Below are 10,529 nucleotides of genomic sequence, written 5' to 3'. Positions count from 1 at the left end.
CCAGGAAGGGACTAGGGCGCCCCCTGGCCTTGTGGTGTGGAAGCGACCATGTTAACCATAGTATGCTGTGAGTCGAATGTCTTTTTAGATGTACAACCGGATGTGCCACTCTGGTATCGCTTATGTTCCGTGTGCCCATGTGTGAACCCATCGCTTCTCTGAAGAGCGAGACGCAGCCAATTGAAGACACCGTTTCACGAACATTAAATTCCTTTTTTTTGTGTGTGGGGGGGGTGGGGGGGTGAGAGAGGAGGGGGGGGGTTGGCCAACATTGGTTCAATGTTTCTGCTTTTTTTTCTAAAGGTCTGTCTTAATGTTACTGAGCACTGTAATTTAATTCTCGTGTCAGCTGTATATGTCTATTTAAACAGAACAAAAGGTAAATATATTAATTTATATACAGCGCAAAGGTACTGTACTCCAACTCCAAGTATGGTGCATTCTGAAATGCTTTTGTTCAATAAAAAGATTTCCTAAATAAGCAAAACAAAAGGTATCGTTGTGTCAGCAGCTCTCATTATATCAGTCTGTGCTGGCACAACATTTGTAAAGATTTCACCAAAGTAAGAAGAAGCTTTCATCATTTTCACTTCCTGGTGACAATAACGCCTCACCTTGCACCCAGCAGGAGAAGTGTGATCCCAAGATTCCACTGCTTTCTGAAACAAGGCAGCAGCTCATTAAAAAGATCATGGTAACACTGTGTACTGTCCATCACAACTGCCTTGTTCCCATTTCTACCAGCAGATGGCAGCATATGCGTAAAGAAAAAAAAGAAAATGCACCCAGAGGCCCAATTGATATAACAGCTTACCTAACAACACTCTGATGCTGATACTGCCATTACCCAGGCTGCTGTAGTCACAGAGTCTCTCTCTCCTCAAGCTAAACACAGTGTCAGATCCAATCCAGATGGGTCTGATGCTGTACCTCACGTCTAATCTGTCCATCTTTCTCCTCGAGGAGCTGCCGCTATGTGGATTCAGGAGTTTCCAGAGTTTTCCCTTTCCCCAACCAGACCTCCGCTTTGTAGGGGAAATGAGCCTCGAGTGAAAATCTGTTTCTTTTTATATATATATATGGGTTTGAGGACTGGTAATTCAGTACAGTGTGCCTGTTTTTGAAACTTGATTCATGTGTGACTTTGGGGTCGTTTTCATGGTCTTTGGAGGTCATGGTGAATCCATGACCATGATGAATCCATTTATTATCACAATATTAATATATTGGTAATCTTTGGATTCTCCTTAACTATTTGTACCAGTTCTCTGTAACTGTTAGGAGTGAAAAAAAAGAACATACTATATATTCGGATTTTGGTCAGTGTTTTCTTTGAAAAGCAGACAGCAGACTGAGTTTCGACATTCCTCCCGCCTTTTGTCACTCCTGCTGCACCATGTTCACCACAATGCCGGCCTTTCAGCCCGGAACAGGTGTGAGATGTGGAGGGGAAGCAGGAGAGAGAGAGCCTGGCTCAGAGGGGAGGTATAGAATGTGGAGCAGAAGTGTGAAAGACAAACACATCCAGGAGGGCTCCTCTCTCCCATCGCTGGCCCGGGTATAGCCGGGCCCACACACCCTCCCACGCACACACTCTTCACCAAGGAGGCCCAGACTCAGCATCCAGCATCAGGTATCTGCTCGCCAACTCGAAAACAGGAGAACACGACGATGACTTTTTAAGTTGAGGAACTGTCTGTTTCATCAACGATAGGAAAGTGTCGGAAGTCGTTTTTCTTTGTGCACCTGTTTGTGTCGGCAGCGACTGTTCTCTGTGCTCGTGGTTTGGTGGCGCTGTGAGTCAAGTTGTTTGGCTGAATCTTTGAATTCTCATGGCCTACACCTCGATGCTTCTTATTTTTTGTTCACTTCCGAATGACGTGTGATCCCGTCTTTTCTCCTGAAGCACCGTCGTCGAGGACAAGGTCTGCCCGTTGTTCACCTCTGCTCCTGTTGCGTCCGACAGCCATGCGTAATCTCTTCATCTTCATCCTCTTCGGCGTGGCCTTTCTCGGCCTCCTCCACCTCACTGGTGAGTCACCTCAGCAGGGGGAGAAGCATTGCTGATCCTGGATCTGTGACTTTTAGCCAGCTCTGATTAATTGACTGTGAAGCCAACGTCGATTTGGTACCAGCTCGACTAAATGGTCTGGTAATAATCTGTTCCGTTCGCTGTGTGAAATGGTCTGTGTTGGGTTGTCACTCAAAGCTGGATCCTTTCCCTGTCTTTCCTTGGTTTTCCTCTGAGAGAACAGGAAACGCCAACTGCCAGCATCTGAATTCAGGCAGTTAAGTTAACTAGGAAGTTAGAATACATTTCCGGTTTGGATTCATATTAGTAGTGCACTTTGAAGAAGTTATGTAGTATCTCCCTCATACTGTCTCTTACCACATTATTATTATTATAACTGCTGTCACACAGACATATTGTTTAAATATTGGAATGCAGTTAGTAATCAATAACTGGTCTGTGAGGACATTGGGATGACTTTTCTTGTCACCAGTGGAGCAAGGGAACAATGCTGTCCATAATACGCACGTTGTACTTGTTGTTCCACGGCACGCATGTTGTTCTAGTTGTCCCCTAAAAAGGCGAAATAGTCGTTTTTACCGTCTATGGAACGTATACTGCCACAGCGTCACTTTTATGTTGTCGGGGGTTGGGGGGGGGGGGGGGGGTATAAGGTTACGTTTGAGCTTGTCTGTGATATGATTGATGGAATATAAATTACGGTGTTTTGATGAAGCTTGCTAAGGGTTGTCAGGGTCATACATCAGAGAGCCCCCTTCCCTTCTCTCTCTCCTACCAGCCCCCCCCCTCCTCCTCCTCCTCCCTCCCCTCTGGGATGTCGTTTGTCTTGGCCTCCGCCACTCATCTCTGTCTATTTACCAAGTTGGGAGTCCTCTGCTCTTCGCTTTCGGTGGCCTTCTGCTTGTTTCCTCCTCGTCTCGTCTCTGGCTCGGGCGACCTTCCCTCCCGTCTCCGCCGCTCTAATGAAAGGTCGCCCGTGTCCAAATGTCACGGGAGCCCAAGGGCACTTACAAGTGGCCACCTCTCCCGACACATCGCCTGGGTTCCAACTCACTGCCTTTCTCAGCCTCTGTCCCTACCCTCCATACCTTTCGGCCTCTCCCCGCTGGTAGCTTGCCTGGTCCACGCAGCCCAGTCACACGATGAGAGAGAGAGGCAGAGAGAGAGATAGAAGAGAGAGAGAAAATGGGGGAGGTGCGGGGGGTGTTGGCTTGAAAGAGCATTGGCAAACACACCGAGGTGGCGAGAAAAAAAAATCCCTTCAGTACTCAGAACACAGCAGCCCATGTGTGTTTTACTACTGTGGATATCCAGTTTAGTGGAGTTATCGTTCACGTCAATGACACGACTACAGTGAGGAAAGGCGCGATCAAATCCTCTCTAAAGCGAGGCAGTTTGAAGAAGCCGAACGGTTGCTTCATGCCTGTCAGATGGTTTGAATCATTTTGCGGGTTTGTTTTTGTCTCCCCCAGGGGCAGAGGAGATGACAGGAGAGGAAGCTGAAGGTAAGTGGACCAGAGACTGGACTCAATCAAACGAGCGTGCTCGTTTCAATGTTTGAGTGTGCACGAGCATCCAGAAACAAACAGGTTCTTAGGGTCTACAGCAGGGGAAATGTGCACGATTCAACCCGCAAGAGTTTGCGGGTTGAACCGTGCACATTTCTTTCTGGTGGGCAGCATTGTTGTCCATGTTAGCAGACCCCACCTTGCCCTTATAAAGAGGTGAGCCTGGGCCTGAAGGTCTCCAGGGGGCCCTGCCTGACCAGACTCCCTGTAATTCACCATAAGCCATTGCTGCTCAACAACGGCTCTATGCGGCTCTCCTTTCATTGGAAGACAAGCCGTTTTGTACCAGAAAGTTTATTGACTTTGGATAAAGGAAAGCATCGTAACCTTAGCTTGTATAAGGGGGTAAGATATCGTGTGGAGAGACGGATTGCGCTTGCTCTGATTGGTGCAGCTCCAGGAACAGGGACACAGGAGACCCACACTGTTTGGGAAAGTTTTGCTAGATCTCCACAGCTACCGAACCAGTTTGTGTGTATAATTGGGCCGAGCCCGTGGTACTGTGCTGTCCGTCAGTGACCCTTCCCTGTTCTGGTCGTCAGGAGCCTCCCGGGACAAGCGCAACGTGCCCAACTGGGCGCTGACCTCCTCCGACTTCTTCGGCTGGGTGGAGGAGCTGCGCTCGCACGCTGGCTATGAAAAGATCGAGGACCTGGCCAGAACCTTCTGGGCTCACTTCCCCTCCGCCAGCCGGCTGGGCTACGGCACCGAGGAGCCAGAGGAGTGAACCAGGGATCCAAACCCACGACCCTTTCACACTGACTGTTGTGTTACTACCATAGAGGTCCCAGGCATTGCTGGTTGTTGATAATTAATAATAAATCAATACAAATATGTGTACGGTGTTGACTTTCACACACTTACACGCTTGAGTTCTCTGAAACCAATTTGTGATCACTGAACCATCCCTGTGAAAATCCTTTGTTCTGTGACACTCCAGTATAGTACTGTCATTGAAACATCCCTGTTTTGCTCGGCACAATACAGCGATACCTGTGCTGAAGGACAGGGAAAATCACTCATGAATATGGGTAGACTGCAAGGCATTCAAAAAACACACCGGAGGCATGTTTGGAAGACTAGCAGTATGGAACCTCTTCAGAGACCCCTGTGCATGATTTCCATGAAGCTGTAAGAACCACATTCATATGAATTCAATTAACAATCTTTCCTTGGCCTTCAGCCTCGACTTGGTCGTGGGTACACATCGTGTGTAGAAAGTGCTGCATGGTGTATGGTGCCAATTCTAATATAATAACAGGACAGCGTCCCACCCCCCCCCCCCATAATGTAAGAAAGGGGTAGGGGAGGAGTAGGGGAGGAGTAGGGGAGGAGTAGGGGAGGAGTAGGGGAGGTCCATGACCACGCTGTGTGGAGTGTGGCGTTATATTTCCGATTCAGTTATATTTCAGACTCATGGGGTGGGAGGGGGAGGGGGGAGGGTATCGTGTCCCCATGCGACTGTGGCGGTCACGCCCCCTTGGGAGGAGAATGCAGACAGATGTCATTAATCTTCCTGTCCCTCTGAAAGCCTAACCAGCCGTTAAATGAACATTGCCAATTCAAGGATCCTCCTTGCACCAAAGCTCTTATGTCATATTTCCTCTTAACGGATCAAAGTGCCATCAGTGATAAATTGGATAAATAGGATGAGCAGCATTCAGATTCTATACACCAAAGAGAAGCGTGTACATGCTAAGTGTATATACTAAATGGGTATATATAAGCGTGTATTACTAACATGGGAACAGACTGGTTTCTTTCGATTGAAAGGCTAAGCTTACCAGGGTCCCACTGTAAACTTGCGGTTGTTTCCGGAAGTTTTTAATTGGAAGGTTCAATTACATTACATCTACAATGCACCATTGACTTGTCTCCCTCTAAACATCTACACAAGAAGCATCTATCTTTCAGGAAAGATTCTTCTAGTTATGTCAGTGATGTTGTTTTCGTACAGTCATTTATGTGTTGTCTCATTTAACGGAGAGAATTGAGTGTCTTTCTCTTGATATGTCCGTACACTTCTCGAACATTTCCTCCAAAGCAGTTATCGGAACAGATGTGTTATCACCACCCAACGCCTGCTAAAGCTATTTCAGTCAAACGTTGCTGGAGGTGTCACACTTTCACGCTGCCCCCTGCTGTACTTGTGGTGTTTACATGTCTAGAGGGTCCGACTTCTTTCAAATTCATGGCAGGAACTGAAGTTAAGTGCTAGAAGACTTGAGTTATTTCATACCGAGAGACATCTGTCCTTCCCTTGAGATGTTGTGCTCTTTCTGCATGGTAACATGCAGTGATTTCATGCGTGATTTCAAGGGAGTGAAATCACACTGAAAGGTGAAAGGTGACTTATCCTGTGTCGTGATGTCTGTGTACTTCTATGAAGCAGTGTACATCAGTATATGTTTGATGTTTTGTTTTGTTTCGACAGCTGCCCCTCTGTGTAAGAAAACCGAGATTCAAACCACTGACCACTTCAAATGGTAGACAGTTGACCATTTTGAAATGCTTTGCTCTACTGCAGAGAGCATCACAGTGGGTTGGGAAAGAGTTTGGGCCCCGGCTAGCGCACAGCGGTACACCGACTGAACGTGCTGAAACCTAACAAACACCACTTACCACCACACCCCATTGTGTTAAGTGCGTCTCCACAACAGAATAGAGACTACCTGTCGTATACAAAAGATATTCGACAGACCGTGGAGGGATTCACACAGCCATCGCTATGGGACACCCTAAGCAGACGACCCTTTGTGTTTTCCGGAATCATCCGGAGACGGCATGGGGACTATCCCTTTAAACCATCTCTGTGTGCATTCCTCAACCGGCACGAGCAGGTTTCCCTCCAGGACAGGAATGTTTGCTCTCTGGGCCCCGGGGGCTGCCTCGTCTGCTCCAGCTGCAGTCCCCCCACCCCCCCACCAACCCTCACCCCACCCCTCACCTGGCCCCAGAGACACCTCAGAACCTCGGCTGAGACGGTGGAGGAGACGATGGCGGTCCACAAGCTCTTCCTCCAGCTCCTGCTGCTCGGTACTCTACTCGTCTACTACTCAGGTAAAGCCTTTGGGTCGATATACTGTCCATTTTGAGCTCTCTCTCTCGATCCATTATGACACGGTGTTGTCTAAGTACAGGTCCGAGATTTGAATATATCGGGAGCTATTTTATTGCCTCTGAGGGTTTGCCGTGGCTAAAGTAAACTAAAATATACAAGTTGTGAAGGGAAAATATAGAGTGAGAGAAAGATTCGAGCATAAATGTAAACAACCAAGGGGAGAGAATCTTAAAGAGACCGATGAAGTGAGGAAGGGAGACGTGCATGTGCGCACCCAGACCCGCTCCAGCCGGGGGAGAGAATCTCTCACCATCACGCTACGCTGTCTGGGAGCCAACCTCACTGGAGATAATGGTGTATTGGTCCTCAACCGGCTCTCTCACATCCACTCAAACAGTAGCGTCTGCTCTGATAGAAGATACCTACTACATGCCTGTTCCCATCAGCATCCTACCCAACCCTATTCTCTCTTTCCATTTGTGAACTTGCCTGTTCCATACTTCACTGGCTAATCTCTATGACATTCAGAAATGCATGAGCTTTTGAAATGGGATTTGAATGAGCTGCTTCCACATGCATTTGACAGCAGTTATAGGGTATAGGTAGAAGAGGTCTGGACAATTTCCGCCAAGTGTAACAACCCAGGGGACTTGAAAGCCAGATTCCCAATGAAATAGGTGACTCAGAGACATGGACCCGCCCTCTGTGCCGGATTGGCTGGTCTGTTTCCCCTGGTTTGCTACACAAGGCTTCAGGATTTGTATTCGTCCCAGAAATCGACACAACAACATGCACGCGCACACACACACACACACAGACTCAAACATACACACATGCACACACACACACAAACATACGCACACATGTGTGCGCCCAAACATACAAGTACGTGCACACGCATGCGCAAACATGCCCACACACACACACACACACACAACTAACTGCCTCTCTTTTGGTTTCACACAGACAGCGCAAAGGGGAGCACACTCCACAACCTGCTGAAGAAACGGGACGGTATGTACGGCTGAGGGGATGTGTCCTACGGCTCTCGTGTACATTTGTGGTGAGAGGATCTCAAAGCTGTAGACCCGTAGCTCGCCAAACACGTGCCTGCAGCACGAGTCCCAAGAACACATTTCCAGAACCTTCCCTTGGCGACAGGAAAGTTCACACTTGTCTAGCTGGCAGAACTCCCACTCAGGAGCTTGGTGGTCTGCAGGTCCTGTCGATGCGCAGGCGCTGAGCGACGTGTGACAGCTTCAGCTGGCATCATTATCATGAATAATCCAGAGGCAGGATTGGTATTTATAGGTGTGTTGCGGATGTGGCCTCAGGCTCTGACGTGGGGGTCAGAAATGCTCGAGATCTCCCCCCCCAAATGGTGGGGGTGGGAGGATGGGAGGGGGGAAGGGGGGAGGGCGGGGGGGGGGGGGGCGCCTCCCCTCCCCCGGCTTCGACAACCCCCCCCTCCCCGCGTGTGTGCTATCAGGTGGACGCTCGATTACCACCCCGCCTCTCGGCACGCCCCTCACCCCCATCCCCTCCCCCACCCCCGTCTGTCGTCTCTCTTCCAGCGGGGGGGGAGGCGAGGCCCGAAGCGCTGGCGGTGGCCCCCTCCAAGGCGAAGCAGTTCCTGGCGCCCCCGGGCAGGCGGCTGAGGAGGAACCTGTGGGACCGCAGCCGACCAGATGTCCAGCAGTGGATCATGCAGTTCATGCACATGGGCTACGATGAAGCTGTGAGTACACGTCTGTTGCCGCGCTGCCGCGGAGCCCTCCCTGCTGAGAGGAACCCGCCGCTCAACGGGACCCGGGGGCATTCTCTAGCAGCGGTTTTGTAAACCGAGTGTTTGTTATTGTGGAACTCATGCTTGTTCTGTTACTAACTTGAGTTTGAAATGTTCTTCCTTACCCAATACCCAGTCTTTTCATTTCACTTCGTTGATTTCCTTTAATATAATTACATACCGTATACACCAGGTTAGTGTTTGTGTAACTATATATAACTGACTCGATTAGGCTAGTGCTCGTTGTATCTATTAACCCCTGTGCGGAACAGTCAGCTTCTTGACGACATCTCAACTCCACATGTGGCCTGTCCAAACCGGTCTATTCCAAGCTGAGTGCGCGTGCGCGTGCCCGTGCAATTGTGTTCCGTTCGAGGCGACAGCATTAGCACAGCAAGGGTGCGTGATTTTCTTAATGGCGGTGTCTGTCACACCTGTGTCCGGGTGAGCTCAGCTGCCCGTCGTGTGCGTGTCACAGCCATGACCGGAGCTACGTTGCCTCCACACATCTGCGTCCTCTGCCGGAGAGTGCAGCTGACTGGCCGGGAAGTCGTGTTGCACTCGCTCCCCCTCGAATGTGAACACGTGTCATGGGGAGAGGTGCTGTCAGCGCTGTCAGATGTACAGTTACCGGCAGGTGAACACGCGCTGTAGTTTCGATTTGGAAGTCCTGAGTTCACTGAGCAGCTTTGTGTACTGTGCTGCACGTCCAACGCAGGTGGCAGCCTAGAGTAGGCTATAGTAAACACGAGGAAAGTTTCTCTTTTACTGGTTTTTGAGTTTTGGATTCAGTCTGTCACAGTGGTCTGGCCAAAGCTTTGAGGCAGCAAATCCTTTCGCTTTTTAAAGTGTACTTTTTGAACAGCTGTAATCAATTCACTTAGCTTTGAACCATGCTATCATAACACAAGGTATTATACAGCGTTATCACTCCACTATGTTGTCCCAATACAGAGGCTGGAGACTGACCTTTCCTACTGGATGGACCAATCAAGGTCAAGCGACCAGGGACACCAGCATCATTACGACGAGAACGCTGCCATTGGTCCTCAGGACCGGGGCACTTACAGACACGGCGCCAATGTCAATTATGACTACTATTAATCCCCTTTCTAAGAACTGTGTGACTCTCGAGTCTTCCTGTGTGTCCTGTCAGTACACGCATATTTCCTGCAGCATGCAACCCCCTTCTGTTCCTCTGCCAAGGAACAAGGACCCATCTGCTTCAAAATCTCCTTTTGGCTCTGTAACTGTTTTGAAATCATAAGTGCTTACATGCCTACAAGTTTTTGTTTCTTTCTGTATTCTGTCATGTGACACACACAGGCATTTAGGGCTGTGTGCTACCGGAATAAAGATGACGAGGTCCTTTTAAGAAGTGTGTGATTTTGCTGCTCCGCCCCTGCATTTCTGCGAGTTTTACGGCAGTTATAGTTGAAATGAAAACACAAAGACACAATATCGAAGGCAAACATTTTGTAGACAGCATCCAGGGAGTGGTACTGAGTAGATAACCCTGGATGTTATTGCTTTTAAATCCCTGGCTTACACTGCAGTCAGAGCAGGAAGGCTGTCAGGGCACCAGGGAACGAACCAGAAGACAGCCCCAGAGGAGGATTCTGTCTACTCATCCAGATTCAAACATGTTCAAAGTGATGATGTAGGAATGGTCAAATGTGGCTTAGAACTCTTTGCTTGAAACGGAGGGCTTTCGGTCCAGATGACACAGGTGAGGGCAGTAGAAAACACGCACACGCTCACACACATGCACACCTGCGTGGGCATGCACTGGATCGTTCAAATCAATCTCCACATTGCTATCACGCCAAGTGCTTTCATGTACATAACTTACCAGTTACTCACAGTAAAACATTCAGCTCAACCAACCAAACCAGCTCAATCAATCAAACCAGCTCAATCAATCAAATTAGCTCAATCAATCAAACCACCTCAATCAATCAAACCAGCTCAATCAATCCAACCGGCATCTGCCACTGGTTATACACTTCTGTTACATTTTCGCCCACATGCCTGGTAATTGACGCCACTTCACTGCTGAACTGGATTTTGTGGAACGATTTT

The 10,529-nt window shown here is 48.9% G+C and overlaps 2 protein-coding genes across 3 annotated transcripts; both read left to right on the top strand.

The window, feature by feature from the left end:
* The first annotated feature begins 1,546 nt into the window (after nt 1-1,546).
* On the top strand, nt 1,547-4,436 carry otos2 (otospiralin 2). Its single transcript, XM_062447220.1, has 4 exons — nt 1,547-1,633; nt 1,907-2,032; nt 3,505-3,537; nt 4,143-4,436. The coding sequence occupies exons 2-4, from the start codon at nt 1,969-1,971 to the stop codon at nt 4,325-4,327; spliced, it is 282 nt and encodes a 93-aa protein (XP_062303204.1). The 5' UTR covers nt 1,547-1,633; nt 1,907-1,968; the 3' UTR covers nt 4,328-4,436.
* Nucleotides 4,437-6,537: 2,101 nt separating this feature from the next.
* Nucleotides 6,538-9,819, top strand: ecrg4b (ECRG4 augurin precursor b). 2 transcript variants are annotated; one of them, XM_062446891.1, is made up of 4 exons: nt 6,538-6,660; nt 7,628-7,675; nt 8,236-8,399; nt 9,402-9,819. In XM_062446891.1, the coding sequence occupies exons 1-4, from the start codon at nt 6,597-6,599 to the stop codon at nt 9,549-9,551; spliced, it is 426 nt and encodes a 141-aa protein (XP_062302875.1). In that variant the 5' UTR covers nt 6,538-6,596; the 3' UTR covers nt 9,552-9,819. The 2 variants fall into 2 exon arrangements, with proteins under 2 accessions (XP_062302875.1, XP_062302876.1); XM_062446892.1 differs by lacking the exon at nt 6,538-6,660 and adding an exon at nt 7,467-7,546.
* The last annotated feature ends 710 nt before the right edge of the window (nt 9,820-10,529 follow it).

Source organism: Osmerus eperlanus, chromosome 21, assembly GCF_963692335.1.
Source record: "Osmerus eperlanus chromosome 21, fOsmEpe2.1, whole genome shotgun sequence".
NCBI lineage: Eukaryota > Metazoa > Chordata > Actinopteri > Osmeriformes > Osmeridae > Osmerus > Osmerus eperlanus.
The sequence above is the reverse complement of the archived record's forward strand: the minus strand, read 5'-3'. Positions and strand labels throughout refer to the sequence as shown.

What these genes read in the sequence shown, in the direction of transcription:
- otos2 (XM_062447220.1), top strand. Translation starts at nt 1,969, where the DNA reads ATGCGTAATCTCTTCATCTTCATCCTCTTCGGCGTGGCCTTTCTCGGC. An exon ending in CGGCCTCCTCCACCTCACTG is followed by an intron (nt 2,033 to 3,504) that starts GTGAGTCACCTC and finishes TGTCTCCCCCAG; the next exon opens with GGGCAGAGGAGATGACAGGA. An exon ending in GACAGGAGAGGAAGCTGAAG is followed by an intron (nt 3,538 to 4,142) that starts GTAAGTGGACCA and finishes TCTGGTCGTCAG; the next exon opens with GAGCCTCCCGGGACAAGCGC.
- ecrg4b (XM_062446891.1), top strand. Translation starts at nt 6,597, where the DNA reads ATGGCGGTCCACAAGCTCTTCCTCCAGCTCCTGCTGCTCGGTACTCTA. An exon ending in TCTACTCGTCTACTACTCAG is followed by an intron (nt 6,661 to 7,627) that starts GTAAAGCCTTTG and finishes GGTTTCACACAG; the next exon opens with ACAGCGCAAAGGGGAGCACA. An exon ending in CCTGCTGAAGAAACGGGACG is followed by an intron (nt 7,676 to 8,235) that starts GTATGTACGGCT and finishes TCTCTCTTCCAG; the next exon opens with CGGGGGGGGAGGCGAGGCCC.